The 27,614-nt window shown below is 38.6% G+C and overlaps 1 protein-coding gene across 1 annotated transcript in view; it reads right to left on the bottom strand.

Moving 5' to 3' along the window:
* Nucleotides 1–27,614, bottom strand: part of LOC145980605 (A disintegrin and metalloproteinase with thrombospondin motifs 16-like) — a 172,418-nt gene that overhangs the window by 23,161 nt on the left and 121,643 nt on the right. The window contains exons 8-9 of the mRNA XM_083113644.1: nt 19,022–19,156; nt 8,531–8,732 (exon numbers count right to left, since the gene is read on the bottom strand). Of these exons, the coding sequence (XP_082969770.1) occupies nt 8,531–8,732; nt 19,022–19,156 (337 nt within the window). The remainder of the gene's footprint in view (nt 1–8,530; nt 8,733–19,021; nt 19,157–27,614) is intronic.

Raw genomic sequence — 27,614 nt, forward strand, 5'->3', positions numbered from 1 at the left:
CTACGCTGGGGTCTAATTGCTCTTCGTACTCCATTGGTCCCAAACTTATCCTCAATCAAAGAGGAAGGTTTGGAATAAGGAGTATGGGGAAGACCACAGAAAAGATATGCAAAGTGCTTAGGAAAGCGGACATTAAGACTTACAGGAAGGGAGGGAGAAGCATCTTAGGAATAGCGAAGAATGCAAACAACAAAAAGGAAAACAGAGAAGAGGAAGAGGAAGGGATTATCTACGAAGTAAAATGTAAAGAATGTCAGAGTGTGTACATAGGAGAAACGAAAAAGAGACTAAAAGACAGGTTGAAACAACATAGGGATGATGTACGACTTAAGAGAGAGAGAGAAATGCGATATTTAAACACACGAGAGAAACAGGACATGGCATAGAGTGGGATGAGGCTAAGCAGATAGGAAGGGAGAAGAGAATGCTAGTGAGAAAATGGAAGGAAGCCAAGGAAATAGAGAAGAAAGGTGAAGAAGACACAATGAACTGGAATGGGGGACTGAAGCTAAACAAAGAATGGAAGAAGGTGTTAGAAAGAGTGGAAAGGACAAGAGAGAAAGAGGAGAGGAGAGGAGAAGGAAGAAAATGAAGGAAAAAGAGCGTGAGATATAAAGCCCAACCACATTCTATATGGAAGTATATATGTTTAGTATTTTAGGTGAAAGTTCAGTTCACAAGTGAAAGGCACCTGCTAGAAAGTTCCAAAACAACTTTCTAATAGTCTGGAGGAAGTAATGTTTTGTGTATATATAATGCCCTGTTTTTGTATCTTGTTACTTTTGTACTTGATACAGAGTCTGATGAAGACCTTGCTAGAAGGTTGAAACGTTACATTTAGTTTATGTTTTTAATAAAATAAATTACTGCCTTGGTCAGCATATTTATATTTCTCACAGCTAAGAAGATAACACTAATCATTAGGGCATCGGAATCATATTTCTTATATTACACCAGTTGGAAATAGACTACTTGACTTCCAAAGGACTACACATGATATGGGATGTCCGGATTGAGGCTGGAACATTTTGAAAGGCTATCAGTAAATGAAATAGAGGAATGCAATGCAGTGATTTATCTATAGTCCGTGTCCCTTGCGCTGAGGGTTCTTAATGGTTCATTTCCGCCGCGACATATGTCAAGACCTTCCTTGGTGGGTTTTCCCACAATCCTGAGTGTCACTACCGCCGCGCGCACGTATGTTTATGACGTTGCGCAGCTGCAGCTGTGTTTATCTTCGATTGAAAAGGAAGGTGATTGGTAAAGGAATGTAAGATGAAAGTATATATGAGGGATCTACATTGGAATATTTATGTAAAACTGAGACTTGAGAGAGACGACAAGATGGCTGAGAATATGGAAATGATAGAAACAACCCATGGGAAGCCGTCGCTTATTTACGAAGGCCAGCAGTATAGGAAGAAGAGGGAGAACAAGGATGGTTCGATAGTACATTTGTACATTTACGTAGTACTTCTAGAATGCTTGCAATATTTTAACAATATTGTATTTACAGTTTTCTTGACGATTAACGATAAATGATTAATAGTTAATAGGCTGATGCTGATTTATGTATTTTGTGTTCTGGAATAAAATTGATACAAGTAATCCTCCGTAACGTCTTTTGAAATAAGTAAAGAAAAGTCATATTTGACTCTCTGGATAGGTTTAACATTTCAGTGTAAACACAGCTGTGCAACGTCATAAACACACGTTTGATTTTATGTTTTAAGTCCACTTTATGCACCATGTGCCAATAAACACACGTGCGCGGCGGCAATGACACTCTGGATTGTGGAAAAACTAGGGGTGTGCGGGACAGAATTTTTTGGGTCGGGACGGCAAATATTTTAAATCCCGACATTCGGGACGGAAAAAAATACGCAATTTCCCGACGAAGTCGGAAACTTTTCGGTGCGGGAAATGTTCAAAATTTCCCGAAGCTCTCGAAATCTCGAATTCTACACGTCATTTTCACTTTCAGTGATTGTTTTCTCATTTCTGTTACAAAAACGAACAATTTTCGATAAACTCTAGATAACGTCGAGAATTAACGACTTTTAAAAATGACCATTCGGTATTTCCCGACTGCTCGGGATCCCGAAAAGTCGGGAATTCATTTCCGGAAGTCGGGATCGGGACGGGAAATTTTTTTCCCGATCCCGGTCCCGACTTTTCGGGATCCCGCACACCCCTAGGGAAAACCATCCAAGGAAGGTCTTGACATATGTCACAGCGGAAATGAACCGATAAGAAGCCTAGACGCAATCGACACTATTTATCTATACACCTCCAACAGCTCTGAAATTTTCCCCAGCACTCTTCTAATATTGAGTTTGAGTTTTTGTATTATGTCTGCTCTATGCACAGATTGGGTAATCGGAACTGGACCTACAGCTTAAAGTAGGGCCCTAACCACTAGGTGCCTCATCGGCTACCTTTATTACAGCGAAGACGTTACCATTACGTCATCGGAGATGTCCTACTACCCTAAAATTTTCCACAAAAGCCCAATTTATGGTCATTTTTTAACCAAATTTACATTTACACCTCCACTAAATCAACACTACACCCCTCAAATACAAAAATTCTGAATAAACCCCCTGGTTCAAGTTGAAGACAAACTCAGTAAGTTTTATCGACAAAAGAAAATAATTCAGTACATCTGTACGTATATAATGAATAAAGTCAGTACATTTTGCACGTGTGTTCCTTTGGTTCAACGGAGTGTGTCTAGGCGTTAATTAGTTTTAATTCCGTGTGTTCTCCAACATCTGGAGCGTGGCAGGAGCAACGGCGTCCTGTATGTGCACACGATGTTCTTGGGAGTCACGAACTTACTTGGGGGCCAGCATATGCCCTGAGCTAGAAGAAAAGGTATAAGAGATCCAGGGATCGAAGGAGGGAGCATGGAATCAGGATTGTTAAAGGTCCAGGAATTTAAAATAAATTCAATTCCGGTCCAACGCCAGGAGTCCCGGGCTCGAATTCCGGCTTGGGTATGGATGTTTGTAAATGTCCATTCATAAATTTCATCACATCAGCACTAATCCCCAATCTTCGCAATCAGCCACAAGTGGCACAACAGCGAAGTAAAATAAAGCAAATTAATCAATCAAATCAAATCAATTCATTCCGGTCCAGGAGAGAAAATAAGCAAGCGTAAATGGGTTCTCGACATCAAAAAACGTTTTTATCTGTAAATATTTCAATTCTGTCCAGGAACCTTCTTTTCGGGATCAATGTAAATACAGTACAGCCGAGGAACCTTTTTTCCGGATGAATTCAAATACGGTCCAGGGACCTTTTTTTTTCGGATCAGTTTAAATACGGTCTAAGTTCCGAATTGAAACGAAACAATACGTAACTTGGACTGAATTTAAATTGTGTAATAAAAAAGGTTCCGGTTCTCTTAAGGAACTCAATAGAGCCCATTAGATTGTAAGGGTTACAACCCTGGGGTTGTTAAAGGTCCAGGGATTGTATAAATAAATTCAATTTCAACCTAAATTAAACTTGATAAAAGATAAAGACGGTGATTTTTTGGCTGATCCAAGTGATATTTTAAATAGATGGAAGAACTACTTTAACCTTTAGGTGCCTAAGCGTCTCGATCGAGATACCCAAAAGTAACCCTCAATTGCCCAAGCATCTCGATCGAGACGCTGTGTCAAGGTCGTTTTGAGATTAGCCCCTTCCCCCCTGCCACATATACGCCGAATTTGCAAAAAATTCATATAGTCTGAATCTCGGGTTCATTCCGCGTACAACGGTATATCACTCATCTCTCTAGGGCAATTAGCTTCCGAACTACACTCATTTAATTGAAACTCTGCATTTTGCTCAAAATCGGCTTGGGCAACCGAGGCTTACTATTGAAAAAGGGCTTGGGCGTCAAAAGGTTAATGACCTCTTAAATGTTCATGTAGCAGATAAATCAGAAGTAAATGAAGTTCACACAGCAAAACCTTTAGTTCCAAAACCAAACTTGACTGAAGTTAAAGATGCTATTAAAAGGCTAAAGAATAACAAAGCACCTGGCATTGATTTAATACCAGCCGAGTTAATTAAATATGATGGAAATTCTTTAATATGTCAAATTCATAAATTAATTTGTTTAATATGGAATAAAGAAGAAATCCCTCAACAGTTGAAAGAATCCATAATTGTTCCTGTGTTTAAAAAAGGTGATAAAATGAACTGCAATAATTACCGTGGAATTTCTCTACTCTCAACAACATATAACGTAACAGATCAACTACAGATCAAATTTTTCACATCAGACAGACACTTGAGAAAAAGTGGGAATATAATCAAAGTGTCCATCAGCTATTCATTGATTTCAAAAAAGCATATGATTCGGTCAAAAGAGATAAATTATATAATATATTAGTCGAGTTTGGAATACCTAAGAAGCTTGTTAATATGATAAAAGTATGCACCAGTGAAACAGAAAGTAAAATTCGTGTGGGTATTAATGTGTCTGACAAATTTACAATTCATGATGGGTTAAAACAAGGAGATGCATTATCTCCATTGCTCTTTAATTTTGCCTTAGAATATGCTGTTAGGAAGGTAAAAGAAACTAAAGAAGGACTAAAATTAAATGGTGTGACTCAGTTGTTAGCATATGCAGATGATGTAGACTTATTAGGGGATGATATAAATACAATTAAGAATAATGCTAAAATATTTTTCAAAGCAGCTAAAGAGATAGGTTTGGAAGTTAGCAAAGAGAAAACTAAATATATGCTTACAGGCCGAAACCAAGTGTTAAGTAATAATCAAAATCTAATTATTGATAACAACTCGTTTGAACCAGTTTCCAAATTCAAGTACTTAGGAATAATACTAACAAATGAAAATGGTATTAAGGAGGAAATAAAAAGCAGGCTTAATTCAGGAAATGCATGTTACTTTTCTCTTCTTAAACTTTTGTCTTCTCGTTTAATATCTAAGAAACTGAAAGTTAAAATATACAAAACAGTAATTTTTTCTGTAGTATTATATGGATGCAAAACTGGGTCCCTTACATGGAAAGTGGAACATAAATTGAGAGTATTTGAAAATAAGATCCTTAGGAAAATATTTGGACCTAAAAGGGATGAGGAGACAGGTGAGTGGAGAAGGTTGCATAATTTGTATTCATGTCTAGATATTATTAGAATGATTAAATCAAGAAGACTTAGGTGGGCAGGCCATGTGGCACAAATGGGAGAGGAAAGAGGAGTTTACAGGATTCTTGTTGGGAAACCTGATGGTAAGAGACCTGTAGGAAGACCAAGACGAAGATGTAGGGATAACGTTGAGATGGACCTAAAGGAAATCGGTATGGATGGAATAAAGTATATAGATCTTGCTCTGGATAGGGACAGATGGAAGGCCTGTGTTGCTGCAGCCATGAATCTTCGGGTTTAAGAAGGCTAGAGAGCTAATTAGTTAGTTAGTAATTCAATTTCCGTCAGAGAGAGAGAGAAAATCAGCAAGTGTAAATGGGTTCTAGACCGTAAAAACTCTTTTCATGTTTAAAGTATTTAAATTCGGTCCAGGAACCTTTCTTTCCGTATGAATTCAAATACGGGTCAGGCACCTTCTATCCAGATGAATTTAACCCTACATTACTAACCATGAATAAAATTTACTCACTCCCCAAGTTTTTTGGTTGCTCCTCCCTTCCGTGGTGTCGGAGTGGCATCCGCTCCCAGATATACCTCGGGCCACTAGTTGACAACAAGATACCAAAGGGATCTATCTAGTTAGTATCTCTGTACTACTGCTCTGTTAATAGAAGCTAGTGAGTAATGTTTACTCATAGTTAGTATGTGTAGAAAATGTGGTGAGTAAAATTTACTCATGTTTAGCATTAAAGATGTGCATATTTGTGAGTAAAACTGACTCATGTTCAGTATGGTTGAACAATTTCTCTTAAAAATTTACTGATATTGTATTGGTTGAATGAATTGTTGTTTTAAGTCCATTTTATGCACAGTAAAGCTAATCGGGACTAGACCTATAGTTTAAAGTGGGGTCCGAACTACTATGTGCCTCCACCGGGTATCGAACCCAGGACATGAACTTCAACATCTGTTTTATTAAATACCGGAAAGATGGAAAGGGAAGGAAGCGGAAATGGGTAAAATGATGTCAGACAGTTAAAGGGAGAAGACAGTTCGAGATCAGGCTCACAATAGTTCCTGACAAAGAAGAACTGGGAAGTAAAAATGACCTTATTTCGAGAACCAAACCAGCTTAAATGCATAAGTATATATATAAAAAGAGAAAATGTATGTATACATTAAACTAGGACACACAAGAAACATTGATCCGGAGCCAGGTCAATGATTCAGATTAATTTTGAAATTCTACAGAGACGGCTGCAATCAATACTGAGAAAGGAGACAAAGTACTGCAGACTGTGCCATACTAAAAAATAATATTCGCAACTGCAACTGTGTTTTTTTGTTTGAGTTGGTGTTTTAAGTCCACTTTGTGCACAGTAAAGCTAACCGGGACTGGACCTACAGTTTAAAGTGGGATCCGAACCACTATATGCCTCCACCGGGTATCGAACCCGGGACTCCTTGCTTACAATGCGACGACTCTACCATGCGCCATCGCAGAGGCCAGCTACATACTGTGTCAAGTGGAACAAGCCTATTTTCAGTTATCATCGAAGCAAACTTGGTTCAACATGCACCTAAAGGTAAAACTATTGCATTCTTTCCATTCTTTTATATTCACTTAGATAACAACTTTTATATATTTTTTGATGATAATTATTATTGTCATAAATAAATATTAGTTAATTATATTACTATGTATTATGTAACTAAATTATGAGCAAACATACCAAAATATAAATCTTAGTTAATTCTTTGCTAAAAACATTAATAATAGATGAGTCCCCTTTACTCATGGTTAGTGTGCACTACAGGTAAAATAAGGTTTAGTGTTCTAGGGTTAAATACGGTCAAAGTTCCGTATTGAAATGAAACAATACGCAACTTGGACCGAATTTAAATTTGCGAGAAAAAATAAGGTTCCGGTTCTGTTGCGGAACCCAATAGAACCCATAAGAATTTGTAGGATCCTGGACCTTCAACAACCCTGCATGGAATAGTCCCGCCGAGTGTGATCCTACTACCACAAAACCCTGTGTCCAGGTAATCGTCCGTCACTTGACAGCTACGATGAGGTTGAGCGCCATCCCACTGGAAGATAACAGTTGGTAGCAAATGGGCTAACCACTACAATGAAGATTATTAAAGCATATACAGATTACGCATTTCCTGTGATCGTCGGCTTCTTGAAGAAAAACCGGTCAATGCTGTTAGTTCACATTGGGATTTGACACCCTTCCATGAGACTTCAATATATTTCTCGTGGACAGAAACGGTTTCTCTCGTGCCGCTGTGGCCTTATGTGATGGATGGTCTTTCTCAAACACATGACAAAGGTTACACTGCACCTTCACAATGGAATTCATCTTGGAACCACACCGCACTCCACGTGTCACGTGTCACGCATTCAGGAGAAAAATCTCACAATTCCTTTTACTCAGTCAATATATAGCATGCATCTTTTATCTTTGTGTAGTAAATTATGGCAACCAGGCCGTCAAACTATAACCAATTTTTTTTCAGAGGACTGAAAAAATCAGATTTGTTATCCTTAGTTTGAAGTGCAGATGTCCTATATAATAACAATATGAACATTATTACAATTAATAAACAATTAATTTATGCATTTCATATTGTTACTTAAGAGCAATGATCAAAACATCTTGAAGATTAAATCCAAGAATGATGGGAGGCTAATACAAGTTAATAAATGTGCTTCTTTTCATTTCCGATGTGCCACTGATGCCACGTTCATTATATTTAATTACAAAACTGGCTGTCTATAATATAATACTATTATTTTACTTATCAAGGTAGGAATTTTAAATCATATCCTATCATTCTCTATTATAATTTTATTTTCCTTACTTTTCATTGAATTTTGACACTAGTGAATTCGCATTGTTTCATGTAAAGTAACATTTTCACTTCATGATTTGATTGTAAACGAATAGTGAATATAAACTATTTTAAAAAATATTTGAACACTCTTTTGAGGTAATACTTTGTTTAGAATATTATTTTAGTAATTTTGGATATTTTAAAGTATGACAAAACAATCCATGAAGCCAGGAAAAAAATGATTAGCTGATAACTTAATTGGAAACAACATCGTCCTATAAACTTGTATTAACCGTACAAAAAAAAATATTTTTAACTACCCCCCCCCCCCCCCCAGGACCAGCTCTGATGGCAACCATTTGAAATGTGCCAGTCTGAATTCGGACACCCTTCACACGTGTTGTTGATAAAAGTATTTATAAACAGGACAAAGATAGAGGTGTGCGAGCAACACTCTTTGAGTCATTTGTTGTGCTAATTTTCCCAACGTACACCAATATTTTTAGAGAGAGATTTCAAACAATCTGTACGCATTTTCCTGTAAAATTTAACTGAACCAGTTAACCTACCACATTGGTGTTATCCGGGAGCAACCCGGTGTAGGATCTCCATCCCTTGCCATACATAAACAAGCACTGTGCGTTGGCGTCGAACCGAAGCCCTGGAAGCTGCTCCTCCTCTTCTTCTTCTTCCTCATCTTCATCATGTAACTCATGTTCTTCTTCTCCTTCCGTTCTTCTGTTGGGCGTCTGCCACAGACAGGAGGCCAAGCTAAAAGGAAACGGAACATAAATTCATTTTCCTGCAGCCTACGCCAAAATGTGCTGAGAATATTCTACCGTGTAAAGTGAGAAATCTTATGGTATTTCAGATGCCATGCCATATTTCATGGCATTTTTCAAGGATAGGATCCGTCCTATTTCCGTAGCATAACCAATCAGAAGCGACCTTTAGGTCACGAGCGCAGTTGTAATGGCGGCCGCGTGAGATGTAAACATCGTATCACTTCACATTTTTTAAACACGATAATTATTCAACCGAGAGGAATCACGCTTCGTATTAAATGGTTTTAGATAGAGAAGCATGGCAATGATTAAATATATACTTTACAACGTTTACTGTACACGTATGGAAGAATATTTTAGTTTTATCAATTGTAAACACCGTGCACTCGCCATATATGTTGTAACTCGATGTGCCTATCGTGATGTATGTATCATACAATGTAATCTCAACAGCTAACCGAAATGTTACATGTAATGCTTTCGTGTAAAGTACTATCTGCCATAAGATTTTTGGAAGCATTTACATAGCATTTATGCTACCAAAAATGTTAAAGGAAATGCTTTCGTCTAAAACCGGCTTAAGGTTGTTGGCTTGTAATCAGCACTTATTGGGTTAGCTTCCCAGTGGGAAGAATGTCGTGTCTTAAACCAATTATACTCCATATTCGAGTACGGACTGACACCCAAAATTTCACTGAGAATATATGGTTCAAGTCCTGATTCGAAACGAAAGATCGCTTTCCTTCTGACAGCCATATGCCAAGTCCATGTAGAGCCCAGTGTATCCTCCCCTCAAACATTTCCCATCAATAGCGTCCGTTTTAGGAACTGACAGTACTTGTCAAGTCCCCGTGGAATAAATGAGATGTTGCCAATTCAGTTTCTTTAGATTCCATAACGTGAGGTTTCTGTTATCTTTGCTAGATTTAGTTATTGTCTTGTGCTATTTTTTTATACAATGTGGAGACCTTTGGAGTGTAATGTCGTCGCAGTTGGATGTCTAAACACTACAGGTAAAAGTGACAGCAGCGCTTCTCAGAAAAAAACAGTTGCTGGCTCGAAACCAGATCCGATCGGACTCCTCTCGAGCTATGTCAAAGATATCGAACTGGCGTTCTAATCAGGACTTGAACTTTACCAGACTTCATACCAGCAAAGAATGAACTTGCTGCATAGGTGCAAAGAAGAGGGGTGGATATGAGGGTCCGAACTTCCTCCTTTACTTAATTTTCGTGATTTAATCAATTTAATTATTTCCATCCAATTCCTTACACATACTTGCATTCAAAATGCTTTTTCAGCAGCGTAGATGGCGCAGCAGCCCATGGCTGAACTTCGCCCGCAAAAGAAAGGGATTATTATAATTATTAATATTATTATGGTGTACGTAAAATCGATTTGCATTGCTGTTTCCGCTTATACGTCTGTTTCGATATTTTCATATCTCTGCCTCAACCACAATTTTGAAGACTGTGAAATGAGAATATCACGTGTTTGAGGGAATCGACTATAACTTTTTTTTCACAAAACTTTGTAATACAGTAAGTAATTAGAAGGTGTGGGAGGATTAAAACAGGAGCCACTAAATAATAAAGTAACCGCTATAACTGCAACAACTTTAGAGGGTTTAAGCCTAAATGAATGCAGCTACTATCGGATAACTGATATGGTAGTAGATTTGAATGATATCGATCAAACGTTTTAAATGTGGTGTTCGAAAAACAGATTTTTCACATGCTTCAAATTTTGCCATTTTCAAATTTCGGTCTTGTACATATTTTCGAAGATAAAAATAAAATGAAAATCCCAGACTTTTAAGGCCATTGCTTGATCTGTAAGTTTTTCACAAAACGTTTGTAATGTAGTACGTAACTTAGGAGAGGTGGGGGATAAAGTTGTAGTTAAGTCAACAATATTGTGACCATGATAACTGAACATTTTAGATTGTAAAATGAAATTCATCGTCAAGTGCTTCATATCGTATTGGATTTGAGTAAAATTGGTCAAGGGTTTCAAAATGACTGATTTTATACTTAAAATATCACCAATGTATGGAAAATATACGGTTGATAACGGGGTGGAGATATTTTTATTTCCAGGATACAAAGTTGAGTCCTCCAGTTCCGGTGTGCCTCATGAAGGTTGGCAAGTGTTGACGAATGCATTCCTTCACGTTCGTTATATCCTGCTTACACATTTCAGGGATATATATGTCAATTGTATTTCCCAGAAGCCATTAAGTTCAGACTTCTGTTATTGGTCTTTAGATTTTGCAATCACCTATCTGGGAAAATATCTGAACGTGCTTAACAATGGTGATATTTCCATTACAAAGCCAATGGTTGTGCATAGTATCACTGAATAAAATTTTCAGGAATCAAGGTCATTTTGTAGTTTTCAATAACCGTTGACATGTTATAAAATTCAAATCTACGATGCCGACAATCGTAATGGAGATATTAAAGGTCCACGAAGGTGGACCACCCATAACATACAATTATCAAAGCACATACGATAAATCAGTTTATGTGATTATGGTTGCTGTGTTTGAGTGAAAAAAGTCCAATTGTTTTAAAGTACATCAACCAACCAGTTGCTAGAGGTCGGTCATATTAAAGTTCAAAGCGTGGGAATGTCATGTGTATTGATTGATTGAGTTGCTGTTTTAAGTTCACTTTATGCAAAGTAAGGCTACTCGAGAGTAGACCTACAGTTTGAAGTAGAATCCGAACCACTATGTGCCTCCACCGGGTATCGAACACGGGATCTCTTTATTACAAGGTGACGACGCTACCACTACGCCATTGGGGAGGCCCATGTGTATTGATGTATCGCAATTATCACATCAGTTCATACTTTATTCTCATGATAAGAATTTGGTTGGTTGGTTGATTTGTTGTTTTAAGTCCACTTTTATGAACAGTAAGGCTAATCGGGACTGGACCTACAGTTTAAAGTGCTATCCGAACAACTATGTGCCTCCACCGGGTATCGAACCCGGGACTCCTTGATTACAAGGCGACCACGCTACCACTGCGCCATCGGGGAGGCTCACGATCAAGATTAACATCGAAAAGCAGAAAAGCGACGTATAATAACGTAAATATTTTGATTTCGATTATTTAGCTTCGCTTTCTGACACTTTTGGCCAATCGCGACGACGAGAGTGAGTGACGGTATGATTAAATTGATTGACCTATACCCAGGCCGGGATTCGAACCCGGGACCCCCGGCGCCGTAGCGCACTGTACTAAAAACACTTTTTTTTAATGGAAACCCCCTAAGCGGTAGATTTCTCCTCCACCCCGCCCGTCATTCTCTTTCTCTATTTTCACATGTATCAAATTTTACTTAGTTTTCAGTTTTACACATTGTCTCACTGAGGACAAACACAAATGTCTATGTCTAAACCGCGATTCGAACCCGGGACCCCTGGCTTCGTAGCGCGTTGTGATAACCACTCCGCAACCAAGGTCGGTAATAAATAAAAATACAAGTTAAATATAAGGCGTCCTAATGAAAGAACATATTTTGTTTTCTGACTATCAACAGGAAGAAGTTAAAAAAGGTGTTAATGTTGGTCACGATTATGTTACAATGTGATTTTTTTAAAAGGAATAATGAGGACGTCAACTGTTAGTCTGTTTGTGCCCGCCATTAAAATGTATCAAAGTTTATAAAAGGCAAAACAAAAAACAAGGCGTTACACTTAAAGATGATTGAAGTGAAAAACCAAGCAATGTAATTTATCTCTAATGGTTATCTTGTCCTTATCTTCATAGATATGCCAAAACCACATTAACCTGTAATTGTAACAAGTTCTATAATACGGTCCATGAAACGGTTAGTCACTTGCTTATCTCCTGCATAAATTAATGGCTCGTATTAATAAAAATGAGCACTTACTCATTTCTCAAGTTTTTGGAGCACGCACTCCATTTCGTATGAATAAAACAATTCAGAACCTGCTCACACAGACGGCAAAGCAGACACACGTATGTATGTACATATATATTTGCGTATATATATAGATATATATTCAAATCCGTAGCTAGAATTGATCTCCAGGGGGGGCACAGGTTATCAGAGGGGGCTTTGTAAACCAAGTCCAATTTTCAAAAGTTTAACAGTGTTAAATGAAGGAAAATTATGTGTGTGTGTGTGGGGGGGGGTCATTAAGTTTGATGATACAGCTATTTATATCACACAAGAATAAATGCACAATATTCAATCATAGTGCCTACAGTACATTCCACCCCCGCCCGAAGCAATGAAATTCCCCTTCGTTCCCAAAACATTGGGATCTGTTGACCTTTGACGAACATGCAGAGGGAATTTGCATGATGACATCAACAAAGTCACAGAGTTTTGTATTAACGGGAGGTCGCAACAGGGGCAGCGAAGGTGTTCATGTTATGTGAATTTATCCTTCACCAAAGATGTGAACAAAATAATATGTGCAGTCTACATTTTCACTCTTCACTGCAAACAATTATACAAAATAGTGTTACCTAATGTCAGGGGGCTGCCAACAGTGCCAGGGGGACTGACCCCACATCACCCCATTATCGGTTGAAGATCTCCACACCTCTAGATATACAATTACTCGGCTGGGAGAAGAGTTGGAGAAGTGTGCTTTCCCCGGTCCTGACGGTAACGTAACAAGGAGGTTGTGGGTTCGAGTCACGAGAAAGGTGTGATTTTCGAGTCCAAATCCTTAATTTCAACGATTTCAATAATTCAAGTTCCCCGCCAGGTGAAGGCAAGCGTAGTGGTGAGTGTCCTGCATTGACTTTCAACACTTGATAAGCGCTTTGGTGAGGGAAACCGCCGTAAGCGCATACTTAAAACAACGCAGAAAGTTGATATTTTGAAGAAATATATATATAGCTATATATATGGTGGAGACACATAGTGGTTCGGATTCCACTTTGAACTACTTTGAATTAGCCTTTCTGTGCATAAATGGACTTAAAAGGAAACTGAAAACTAACTGAAATTGAAGTAATGGTAAATATGGTAATTATATATTTCTGTGAAGAGTGATACAACAACGAAGATATTTAGAAACACTGAATAATGTTCCTCCTCTCTCTTTCAAAGGCGTACATGTGTGTCTATCTATTAACTTGAAAGTGAAGAGTGAAGATTTACGTCCGCCTCTTCCGCAAATTCAACTGTCAAGGCAGTTCATTGCGTCTCTCTGCATGAGTAGCACTCGCTGCATTCCGCATGTAAATTGTGCATTTCCTTTCTTCACTGGTAATTTCGTGTACGTAATTACGCGGCAGCAATTAAGGTTTCCTGTCCTTTATTGTTATTTTGTGTTATTTAACGTACAATGATGAGGAAAGTAAAAGGGGAAGGCCCGATATCCTGAAGGTTATGAACATGGAAGTCAACTCCAGTATCATTTATAGAAGCATCGTTCACCCAGGGTAAATCCACAAGCAAACTCAGTCAACTAAACTAGTCACGCGGTCGTGGATTGTTTTGATATGTGGTACACAAATGAAACTTGATTATTTATAACTATGTGTACTAATATCTGTGATCTCTATTTGTGTCAGGACCAATCAGAGGTCCTAAAGTAGGTAATTTTGAAGAAGTTTCGCCGTGTTTTTATTATTATTATTATTGCTATTGTTATTAATGCTTCATTTTAAATGGCGAAGTTAAGAACTTACAGAACACCCGTTGGGTTACTGGACGTGTTCCTCGCTTCGTTTTACAGCATATAATGTGGTTGGTATTTTGTCATTTTTTTTACAGAATTTGTGTATTCCTTGTAACAATGGCGTGTGCAGTTTCACAACAGGAAGTTACGTCACAGACGCGATCAAATGTTGTGTTGGGATGCCAGCACACAGGCGGCAAGACGGGCTTTTCTGAACGTTTATAGCCCCGAAACAACGCACCAAGGGCAAAAATGTAGCAGAAAGAAGTTTTTTTCTTTCGATGTTCTCTATACGTTTCTGTCCGTGGTCCATGGGCACCATTAAAATTACACCCTGTTTGTTATGTGGCCTCCCCAATGGAGGTAACGTCGTCACCTTGTAATCAAAGGGTTCCGAGTTCGATACCCACATAGTGGTTTGGATCCCACTTTAAACTGTAGGTCTAGTCCTGGTTAGCCTATCTCTGCATAAAGTGAACTTCAATAAAATTATTTTTGTTTGTTTGAGAAGTATTTGAGATGAAAGGTTATTGCCATCTCTTTCTAGAACCGAAAGTCCTTCCAAAATGACATATTACGCCATTATTCGAAGTCATCTTCCGAGGGATAATTGCTCGGACCTCCAGCACCTGAACAATCAGAGGATACATCCGTCAGGTGGCAACTAGATCGGTAACGAATCCCATCTGGGATGCAGGTCAGAAGAAAGTTGGACCATCACAATGGAAGACCATTTAAGGTTCACCGACTGAGTGACATCAACCACAGACCTCTGACAATACACACAGCTTCTCACGCGCGCGCACACAACAGGGAAGAGAAGAAAGATAAATTGTATGTCTAGAGACTACGGCCATCACTCTTGTTCTCATTATTTCATCTAACAAGCATTTTAGATTATTGGTCCATTCGAAGCAAGCTGAGAAAGTTTTGGGCGTATATTTTTCTAAGCTGACAAGTATTAGTTGTGTACCGTTCCGGAAAGCGAAAATTTCTTACAGGGAACTCTACTTTCACCAAGTGCTCGAATGTCCTTATGTAAGTAGTCTGTTTGAAGGCAAAGCAGACTAATGCATTCCTTGTGTACTTACATAATGTAACTTCTTGACAGACTTGAAGTGTCTGAAAATGTAGTAAAATTTTCAATATCGTTGAATGAAAACTGCAGTGAATCAAATTGTGATATTTTGAATTTTAGTACTGTCCCACAAAGAAGCATGGCAGTTCCTTAAAAATTTTGTATACTAAATGTGGTCCACTGACACCTCGTTAGAGAGGTTATTTTTTAGTTTAGAGCATAGTTTTTTAATTGATTCTCAGAAAATATTGTGGTTTTCAAATTGAGAAAATTGATCTGTTACGATATTAAATATTCGTCCTGTAAAGTACAATGTCGGTGGCTTTAGATTTGAATCCTGGATAAGACATTCTGCTTGTCTTATCATCTATTTCAGTAGTTCATCATCCTCTCACGATTAAAAACCTAGAGAGGTAGAAAAGGGAAGTAAAATGAGCATAAGCTAGGAGAAATGTTAAGAATAAACCTTTAAATTTAATGATTCCTTGTGTGCAGTAACAAGTGTAATTATCGAAGTGTTCTTGATTGAGATATTTATACATCAATGTTCGTAAAGTTACCGTTTAAAAGTAACTGAGTTAATGTTACATTTACTAATTTCAAAAAAGAACTCAGTAGATTTGGTAGACTTGAAAAGTAACTCTAAGTTATCTTCTTCTTCTTTTCCATCCTCTTCTGCCATTAAGCGTCGGGTTCCATCATCCACTTCCTATACACTTTTCGGTTGAAGGCTAGTTTTCGGATTTCCGGCATTGTTTTCAATTTCTTCTTTTCTATATTTTACTCACACTCTTCCCATTGAACTCTTGGTCGTCTTCCCCCTCTTGCTTTCTGGTCTGGCCTGTCTAGGTTTGCGATCATTATCCATTCTTGTAACATGTCCAAACCATTGTAGTGCCTTTCTCTCTATCGTTTCCAATAGTGGTTTTTGCTGTAACTGGTCTCTAATGGTGGTATTTCTAATCCTATCACTTCTAGTCTTTCCTACTGCTCTTCGTAGATATCTTATATCCGCTGCTTGAAATCTGTTATTCTGTTTTGGTAATAATGTCAAGCTCTCTGTTCCATACAGTAATGTTGGAATGTAGATCTTTTAGATCATCATCCTCGTTTGATCACTTATTTCCGTTTTACCAATTAATTTGTTGTTGAGTTGATAGTATACATGGTTTGCCTTTTGTACTCTATTATTCACTATTTCATCCATTCTTCCATCTGTTCCTAGGTACGTGTATCTGCTTACTTGTTCCAGCTGCTATTCTTTCCACTGTATATTTAGGGGTACACTTATATTTTTCTTTTGTCACCACCATCACTTCACTCTTATCACATTCATGCTCATTCCTTTGTCTTCAATGGAGTCCAATAGTGTGACGTCACAGCAAACGACGCGCTGGGACTGAGTCTTCACAACGAGAAAACATGTTTTCTTTCTATCCAGTTCAATGCTATTTTCCTTCGGAAGGGGTAGCTTTAATTATTGTGACAGCAGTAAAGAAACAAAATTGTGATGTGCATCGTACATCAATGTAAAGATGAGATTTCGGAGAATACGTCTATATATAACATATACCTTACAGATGAGAATATAAAGAGTAAGTGGAGTAGGAAATCGAGTAAAGCGAATGCTCCAAAAGAAATCTTAGCCAATGGGCGTCGTCGGTTCAATCGCCTGAGGCTGCTGGTTTCCCCGGTTCCCATCATCCATAGCGGCAGCGTGGCCGACTTCAGATCGGGTGAGCTTCGGGTCGGCTTCGGCTGTGCTTGGAAGGGGAATGTTTTGAAAATGCATGATTTTCTTACTTACGGTTACTTTACCTTATCCTCTGTAAGATATGTGGGATATATAGTCGTACTCTCCGAAATCTCATCTTTTCATTGATGTACGATACGCACCATAATTTTGTTTCATAACTGCTGTCACAATAATTAAAGCTACCCCTTCCGAAGGAAAATAACATTGGATTGGATAGGAAGAAAACACGTTTTCTCGTTGTGAAGACTCAGTTCCAGCTCGTCGTCTGCTTGTGACGTTACCTCTAATAGACTCCATTGTACTCGCCCATTCGATTGCCGCCTTCTGTAACTTCTCTCTATTCCTAGCCACCAAGGCAATGTCGTCATCATATACAAGTGACTGTACTTATACTGGTCTCATCTTTCTGTTTCCTACTTTGTATCTCCCAGTTCTTAGTTTGCATTGTTTGATGATCTGGTAGTAATGAAATTACGAAATGAAGTGGTAAACAGTCTAGAAGAAGAGCAAGCTGCATTTATAAAGAACCATCAGACACAGGCTCATATATTTACACTTCGGCAAGTCATTGAAAAGGCATTAAGTAAGGAAAGAGAAGCTCATATGGCCTTCCTGGATCTGAAGGCAGCTTTTGATAAGTTGCCAAGAGAACAACTATGGGATACACTGGTGAAAATTGGAACATCTCCTGTACTTGTACAATGTACAGTGTATACAACAGAGTGAAAGGAACAGTTATATTAGCAGGAAAATGCTCAAATTAATTTAGGATAGAAATAGGAGTAAAACAAGGAGACACCCCCTTCTGTTTATTACCCTTATTAACCAGATCAACCTAAGTTATGTATACTGCTGAAAATTTTCTTGCAGACAAATTGTACACAATGAATGATCATTAATTGCACTAAAATAAATATATGAAGACTTACAGATGTTTTATGTATGTTTCTGGTCCATGGTATAAGTCTTTATTAATAATATGATTACTACAACAAAAAATGCAACAGAGTCCGTTTTGCTTGAATGATTTTAATTTGAAAAACCATTCGTATGCCACGATATGCATGTAGTGGCATCAATTCCATTCACATGCGTTTCTTTTTTTTCCATTCCAAGCTCAGCAAGATCCACTCCCTCGACGATGACTTCTTTCTATCTCAACTACACATTCAAATGAATGCATAAATCTACCGAAAACGATTAAATCTTTGCACACAATTATAAATCACAAATTGCAATAAAGAGTGGATGTTCTAAATTTGGCATTCATCAAAGCCTAGCTCCTTTGTGTTAGGCAATTGAACAAAAATCCTTTCACCTTAGCATCCAGAAAGACAAGTGTTTGGAAACAGAGATGCCAAATTTAATTATATCCCCAGGTTACAAATTTTCAAGTAAACGATATAAGTGTCGTGAAGTAACTGTAAAGCTATTGCAAAAAAGTAACTCTGTTGTAGTTAGAGCTACTTCCTTTTAAAAGTAGGTTGCTACATTTAGAATTAATCAGAAAAGTGCCTGTTAAAATCATAATGATAAGCCGTCGAGACGATAATGTGAAACCATCCAAGAAATACACATATTTTCATACTTTTAGGAAACATGTCAATTGCTTACTGTTGACAAATATGTAGCTAAAACTTTCAAATGTCTTATTAGAAACAAGATATTCCAACGGGTGATTTTTCTTATTATTTCAAGATGTAAAGTTTAAACTACAACAGTTTAGTAATTAATAGTATTCGTAAAATAAATTAATTTACTTACTCGTTATGCAGATATTTCTGTAACGCATCTCGGCTACAGGGTGACCAAGTAACAACACCACCTGAGAGCACCGGTCCCATAATGTGGGAAGACTTTTCACAATGGTTCCCTTCTCCGTCGTGGTTCATGCCCATACTGGAAGAGTGCATATTTGTGAATTAATTTCAATATAAGATTGAGTTATGTGATTTTTAACTAGGTTTACTTGAAAAATACTGGCAATGTCATGCCTGCAAAATAACTGTTTGAATAGCTTGAAACCGCAACGTATCTCTCCGTTAAAGTATTGATTGATTGATTTAGTTTATCTTAACTGAATTGTTGTTTTAAGTTCACTTCATGCACAGAAAGGCTAATCGGGACTGGACCTACAGTATAAAGTGGGATCCGAACCACTACGTGCCTCCACCGGGACCCCTTGATTACAAGGCGATGACGCTACTACTGCGCCATCGGGGAGGTCCTTAGTTTATCTTAACTCGCTTTTCTTCAACTTTTAGCTAATCGGGACGATAGAGATGAGTGATGAAAAGATGAGATGAATGAAGAGAATCACAAACATGTAAGGGCGACATAACACGTTCCCCACAGAGGATTATACTGGCTGTGAGTCCATGCGCTAGATCCAAGGGTCCCGAGTTCGAATCTCGCTCGGGCTTGGTTGTTTGTGGATGTCCATTCATCAATTTCATCATTTCATCACTCATCCCCATCTTCGCAAATTAGCCAAGATTCACGAAACACGAAGTAAAAAAAACTAAATCAATCAATCAATCCAGGCGCTTGAGCATCGTTAGTCTGCAAAATACAGTCCAGAGAGTGTGGCATTTTGGTGGCACCAGAAATGGCCACCCTTTACACTCCTGTGATCAAGTTACACATATGATGCAAGAAAAGTAAACTGCTCCCCTGTGCTTTTGCACCACGGCATGATGACGTATAGGGGGTGTTGAGTAAGGGCCCCACGCTTTCTTGATCACGGCCGAAGGTGGGGTGATGTGACCAACATCACTTCAATAGACACTTTACAGAAATTAACATAAAACCATATGCATAGTGTTTAGTACCTCTAATTACCTTCCATTTACATAGTTATATAAAATGAAAATAATAAAAATTCACAGAAGTTATAAATATGCAAATACATAAATGTAAATCATTCATAAACTAAAAGTGAAAGCAGACCTATATTACCTAAAATCAACAATACACTAATTGCTTCAATTTATTAGGCTCCGTTCAAACTAAGACCGACCGTCCTTATCGTATTCAACAACTACTAGCGTATTGTGCTAACCACTCCGCCACGGAAGTCGACAACGACTGAGCTACCGCGACTCATACATACACATATGAGGTCTTAAACCAATTCTCTGCACGTTCCTCTAATATATACACAGCTGGAGACGTTCTTAGGTACTTTACTACAGTTATTTACAAATTTTTCATTGTTTATTAATCTCACTGCAAGACAAGCGGAAATTTTACAAGAAAAAGAATTCAATATTGATTTTCTCTACGCAAGAAAACAAAATATTTAATTTTCTGTACCAACTCAAAACATTTTTGATTAACCAAATCAATCATACCTATGATACAGTAGTTTCAAAGACTTCATATCTGTCCATAAGTGTGTGAATACACACACACACACACCCTCCCACATAAAGTATATATACATATACATATACATATATATATATATATACATACATATATACATACATATATATATATATACATACATATACAGGGTGTTTCTAAAGGTCGTTTACAACGCTTGGGAGGTGATTCCTCACACGAAAACAAGCAAAAAGTCTAAGTTCCATTTTTACGACTGAGGCTTCGTTTCCGAGATAGGAGCCTCGCAAAAGGTGACAAAGTGAACGTCACACCTGACTGGGACGAATACTATAACAGATAGAGAGGCGGTTCCAAGGGAATCATAAAGGAATCGTATGTGCTCAGTCCGGAAGTCACTATGAAAAGTTCACTGCACGCATGCGCAATGGAGTCCTCAAAGGAATTGGGGATTTCCAGCAAGAACAATACATGGAAAGGGTATGTAACGCAGCAAGAAAGACCGTGACAATGAGAAATGCGTTAAAGACAACACATCCCGACCTCAAACATCAAAACATGAGCACGGAACACAAAATCCGAAAAGTTGAGCACGGTTGCATACCCCAGTTACACGCGAGGAATGAACGAATCATGTCATGTGGCATACGAGAGACACACTACTCCACCAGGAGGAGGGAAAGAAAAACACAATATCAGATGATTGCGACAACGTGTATTTTTACACGCGACAACTACGTAATATCCCCCCACACACACACAACAAACAACAAATGCTACAATATCTTACGCACAGACAGTCCTGTCACTGTACACCAACTGAAGATGTCACTTTCACCACACAAACGGGGTGGGGAGCAATACCAAGAGTGTTCTCACTGAGATTTGCCGAGGATAATAATCACAGACGGTTTTCAAAATGTCTGCCGTTTACTTCTACGCAGAGATGACAGCGACGAATCAAGGATTGTCGAGTACGAGCAAAAAAGCCAGGTGTATCTGCTACCGTCGCGGCGGCGACGTTGATGCGAGCAACGAGGTCCTCAGCTGATGTGACAGGTGTGTCGTATACGAGGGTTTTCATTTCTCCCCAGAAGAAAAAATCGAGAGGGTTGAGATCTGGCGACCTCGGTGGCCAAGGCACAGGCTCATCCCTACCAATGAACGTATTGCGAAACACGTCATGCAGGAAATGTCGTACATTACAATCGAAATGAGCTGGTGCACCATCGTGTTGGTACCACATTTCTTGCCAAAGGTACGGTCTCCAACAGTTCAGGCAGAACCTCACTAAGAAATGCATGATACGTGCGACCATTCAGGCGAACAGGGAGAATGTATGGTCCAATTAAATGATCATGTACTATCCCGCACCACACATTCACTGAAAACCTGTGCTGGTGATGGGCCACAAAAAGTGCATGTGGGTTGTCAAAGTCCCATACATGACTGTTTCTACTATTGAAGACATCCATCCTGGTGAAAATGGCTTCATCTGTCCACAATACGTTTGCCCCGAAGTGAGAGTTTGTGTCCAGCTGATGCAACAACCATTGGCAAAACTCCATACGAGGGCGAAAGTCACGAGGTAACCGTTCTTGTACACTCGAAATCGAATGAAACGCCCCCCTTACGGTTATGCAACCCGGAATTTTATATCATCTAGTTTCGCCAGGAATAGCAGCTCGCGAGAAGCGTAGTGTTTCCAACTCTTGAATCTAGCCACAGATTCACGCGACCGGGTGGAGATCTTGCTTTCCTCTTGATTTGATTTTAACAGACAAGAAGTTTATTTTGAGAATGTCTCTGGTAATAATAACAAGTGTTATTAACATTTATGCTTGAGATTTTATTATTCTTTTACCACTTCCGAACGAATATGTGAAGATTTTTTTTTTCATTTTGCAATAACGCTTTCGGCATTTTTCCTTCAGAGTTATTCTTTTTGTTTTTAAATTTTTGGCGACATCTGATTTGGAAAAAGTTACACGAAGTTTGTTTTAAGTGTAAATGCATCTGGACATACAGTGTAGAGTGGGATTCGAACAACAAATATGAGCTTCCGTCGCGAATCGAACCAGCGCTCCTTTCATAATGTTTTCTTTCCACGTTTATTAAAATTTGCTTCCTTCAGCCTACTTCCGATTGTCGTATATTTCAATTCGTATTCCCGTTTTTTTTCATTTGCATTGTTCGAGCCCTGATAACTTTCTCTCTTAATCTGGTTATTCGAATACTTTTATACTTATTTTTTTTTCCTTTTCTCGATTTTCCCTTTGCACTCATTACAGATTTCGGTATCGCGCTTTTCCATATTTTCAGTAATTTAATTCTTTGACTATTTTTAATTTGCCCTTAGTCCGAATCAAGAAAATATGTTAGGAAATGTTTCCCCTGTAAATCTTATTGTATGGTGGTGTAAAATTGATGCCAGCTTTTTCTTGCGATAAGGGTTTTGAAAGTGCAAGGGTCTCATTTATTAACCATGATGGGAAAGAGGGGGGGGGCGGAGGGGTGCCAGAAACCTTCCAGTCGGAATATGCCTGAAACGAAAAGTATAGATAGACCACAACGAAAAAAATCCTTGGGACGAAAAGTACCCGCGCAGATCTCCCTTCTTCCCTTCCGTTCGGGCCATAAGGAAGCATGGTCCACTCTCCCCCGCCCCTCCTCGCGGGAGTACGGTGCACAGGAGTCGTGGGTCTGCGCGGGTTGTTTTGCTTGTGGTTCCACTCTTCCATCAGCAGGTAGGTGCTGAGAAGGCTATGCTATCTGCGAGTGAGGGGGGGGGGTGATGAGCAACACTGCCACAGCGAGTCGCTGTAAATGATTTCATTGTCTGTGCTGGGTGAAACCGGTTCTTGGTGCTCCTACACTTTTCCGATACATTTCTGCCAGCCTTTCTAGCGAAGCGAGGTCATATGTTTCAGATTCGAACTCTGGTCAGGCATGAATGTATCACTGAGTTTGTCCCGTCACTATTTTATAAATTGATAATTCATCCGTATTATCGCGATTAACTCAAGAGGCAGAAGAGTGATGTAAAATAACCGAAATAGAAATTGATGTGCTAGTGTAACGACGAAGTTAACTCTTTATAAATGATGAAATAGGTAGCCCTTGCGCTCAAATACACTTATACCTTGGCACAAAAAAAAAAATCTAACTTATCGCTGATCTCTTACTACATTTGGAATACAGCCAAGAGCGATGTAAAGCAATGCAATTACATTGTGAATGTTTCACATCCTACAGTCTTTCTTTTTCTCGTAGCGGGGGCGGGGGTTCATTCATTACAAATATCTAGAAATGGATTTAGCAGCAATCCGTGATATACTTAAATATCATAACATGCTGCGTAGCTAGGGTTCTTGGGTCCTAGCCTCTGATAATGAGTTTTTCTTTTTCGTTGTTTCTTCAATCTTCGTCAATTTCCCTGAAGCATCATTCATCCTCTGTCGCCATTGGCTATATGTAAAAGTTGACATAAAATTAGTAAATTTTGAAAGGAAAACACAAGGATCTGCTTTTCTCATAGCTCGCCAAACATGCACATTTCTGTATTTTATGCTTTCAGCGCTATCATTATTCTTGGCAGGCAATGGAATTGAAGCAACTCTCACAACTAACGTAAACTACATATCACTCAGGCATGACAATTCTCGCGGGCAAAGTGGATTTTTTTGGCACATGGTAGCGCAATAACTATCTTCTGGCCTAGATTTAAATCCGTACTTTTTATTCCAGTTGAGTGATTGACTCACAATTTTGCCATTGAAGGTTTGGGTTGTATTTAGGTTATACGTATTATGTTTTTGGTGCGCTAGGAAAAAGCAATCCCAAAGGTTCGCACTGAACAGAAAATTGTGTGCTTTTCCTCTCTCTCTCTCTCTCTTCCAACTCCGTCCCTCTCTCTCACCCCAAGTCCCCACTATTGAGGTAAACTGTTGTTAGAAACATATTTTCCGAAGAATATCCACATTGAAAATAATATTCCCCAATTGTTTTGAAAGGGCATTTCTATTGCTCCGAACGAATTATCTCCGTAAGAGGACTAGGGCCTCCCCTATGGCGCAATCGTAGAGTCGTCACCTTTAACCCGAGAAAGCCCAATGTCACCTGTAGGTGACAGCTTTTTAATATTTTTTTTTATTGTATGCTGTGGCCGGGCATATATTTATTCTATGTCAAACTGTTCATTCACTTTTTCTCAACTGAATTTTTGCAATTTTGAACTGAGGGACATCTTGTGGAACTTTCTGGAACTATTGAAGTAAAGATGGCTGCCTGTAGGAAGGGTGACACATCACCTGCTCCTGAAGAAGGACATTCAAAAACATCAAAATGGTAAGATGATTATAAGTTTATTACTTTTTCTTGCTCTTAACGGTTTAAGGTTTACGTCTGGTAAATATAAATTTTCTCCCTGAACAATAAGTTGGTGTAATTGTTGAATAAATTTGTAGTGTCACCTGTAGGTGACATTGGGCTTTGGAAGTCATAAATGTATAAAGGACTAGGACATAATTGCATTTTAGCATTAATTTTAATAATTATAATTGCAGTAATAATATAATTGCAATATAATATTGTAACAATGATGTAATAATAATAATAATGATAATAAAATATAATTTTAATAATTTTAGTCCTCCAGTGAGTAATGATTTATAATTATTGTAAAAACAAAAATAAAAACATTGAGACTTGAAAAATAAACACAAAGAAAATGCTTTCCTCATCAATAATAATGATAAATCTTGGGGGCAAAACAATGCTATAGTATCTTATTCTGATATACACCGTAATGCTGTGGTATGTGTATTACAGTCTAGTACTAATAAAAAAAATAATACAAATGTTGAACTTGGAATCTACTATGATTTCAGGTTGATTTTGGATGAAGCATTACAACTTATTGAAGAAAATGATGATGACATTGATGAGGTTCTTTTCCCACCTGATGATGATGGATTCACAGATGAAGACAGTGGGGGTGAGAATTGCACAGATGTCAATAGCCTTCCTCCAGCAATGCTCCTCGCCGAAGTGGAAGTTGTCACAAGAAGTTATAATGATTCACAAGAGACCCCAACAATTGAAGAGACAACAATTGATGCTAGTGGAATCGGGAGGGCATGTTCATGGGTGGCATCGATTGTTTCGACCAGAATATTCACTCCTTGTGGGTCAGTTTCAGGGGTAAAAAGTGGTGGTTCTCCTTGTTTGCCATTGGAATAGATGCAGCATGCCACAATGCATGGTTGATTTTCAAGAAAGTGAATGGCAAAAGTGTGACATATTGTGATTTCCGACGATAACTGGTGGAATCATACTGCAGTTTACATGGAAACCTTCCTTACAGAAGTTCCCAAATTGGTTCTGGGTCCTTGCCTGTACCAAATGAAGTCAGACAAGACATCAACATTGCAGAACATGTGCAGGTAGAGTGTTCTCAAAGAAGATGTGCACACTGCCACAAGAGGACACGGATAATGTGTATGAGGTGCGGTGTAGCATTACACATACACTGTTGGTACGAATTTCATGCATATACAAGAACAGGGAAAAGTGTAAAGTGTAATGTCAAGTTCTGACATTGTTAATATCAACTGTGTTACATAAAAATGAGGAGGGAGTAATAAAACAGAGATGTTCCATGGTATAAGTTTCACGTTATGTTCATTTTGGTACCTTGAATGCCCAATGTCACCTACAGGTGACACCCCTGTATTTTCGAGCAGGATAATAAAATCTTTATTTTTTCTTCATTATATTCCATTTTGATGCAAAACCAATAAATCCTGTTAATATTATCACAAAACTCACAGAAATAAAGTCATGGGCTTTCTCGGGTTAATCAAGGGGTCCCGGGTTCGATACCCGGTGGAGGAACATAGTGGTTCGGAACCCACTATAAACTGTAGGTCCAGTTCCAATTAGCCTTTCTGTGCACAAAGTGGACTTAAAAAAACAACAATTCAATTCAATTCAATTGAATTATCTTATCAATATTTTTAAATCTGCATGCACCTGCTTAATTTAATAGATTATACATTTATATTCATTGCGGGCAGAAATGTGCGAGAAAACAATGCATTTTTTTCAGGGAATGCATGAGTCAATAATAATGTATATTTTACGGTATATACTCTTTTATATTGCATTGATTCAATAGTATCCTTATTTCCTAAAGCAAGCGTGAGTTTCTTTGCACACACCACGCAGGCCCTGCTTGACGTAAATCTCAGATGCAGTAACTTCACGCTTGCCTTTTGCCACCACGCTTTGGCTTTAATTCGAGCCCCGGTGGGTGCTTCGTTCGAGATCCTGCAGCAGTTTTACTCGTATCTATGCCTTGAGCATGCCATTTGCAACGGAACCAATAAAATGAAACTTTCTGCACCGGAATGGGCGTGAAACTCTACATGCACCAATGATAAGGTGTTTTCAAGAGGCATGTGCCACGTGCAGCATGTCCCTTCGGTCCGAATGTTCCTTTACGATATCATTTCATCATGCCTTACTTTCGGAATTTACAAGAGAGAAGATAGTCCGCATGTTCTTGTGCGGCGGATCTGCTGCACTACAGATTGCTACGACCCTTGGTGTGGACGATTCATGCGTCAGGCGTTGGATTCGGTGTTACGAGGAAAAAGGGGACCAAGGAATGAAGTCAAGACCCAACAAAGGCCGGCCGAGGAAGGCAACCAGGGGAGAAGATGCAGGCATCATTGAGATGAGCGAGGGCAATCCCTTCATGGCTACAACGAAGATTCGCCAAGAGTTGAAACTGGAGTGCCATGCTGCAACAGTTCGGCACCGTCGAGCGGCAAAGAAAGAAGCAATGATGCATTTCCATCACGAAGCACGGATCAGTTTTCTTTACAATATTTACCAGCTCCTCAAGAATTTTGGCAGAACGTAATTTTGAGCGACGAGAAAGTATTTTCGTCTGACGAAAATGGTCAGGTTTATGTTTAGAGGCGCAACAACACTCGCTACGGCCCCG

This window comes from Lepisma saccharinum, chromosome 2, assembly GCF_977018435.1.
Source record: "Lepisma saccharinum chromosome 2, izLepSacc3.1, whole genome shotgun sequence".
Lineage (NCBI taxonomy): Eukaryota > Metazoa > Arthropoda > Insecta > Zygentoma > Lepismatidae > Lepisma > Lepisma saccharinum.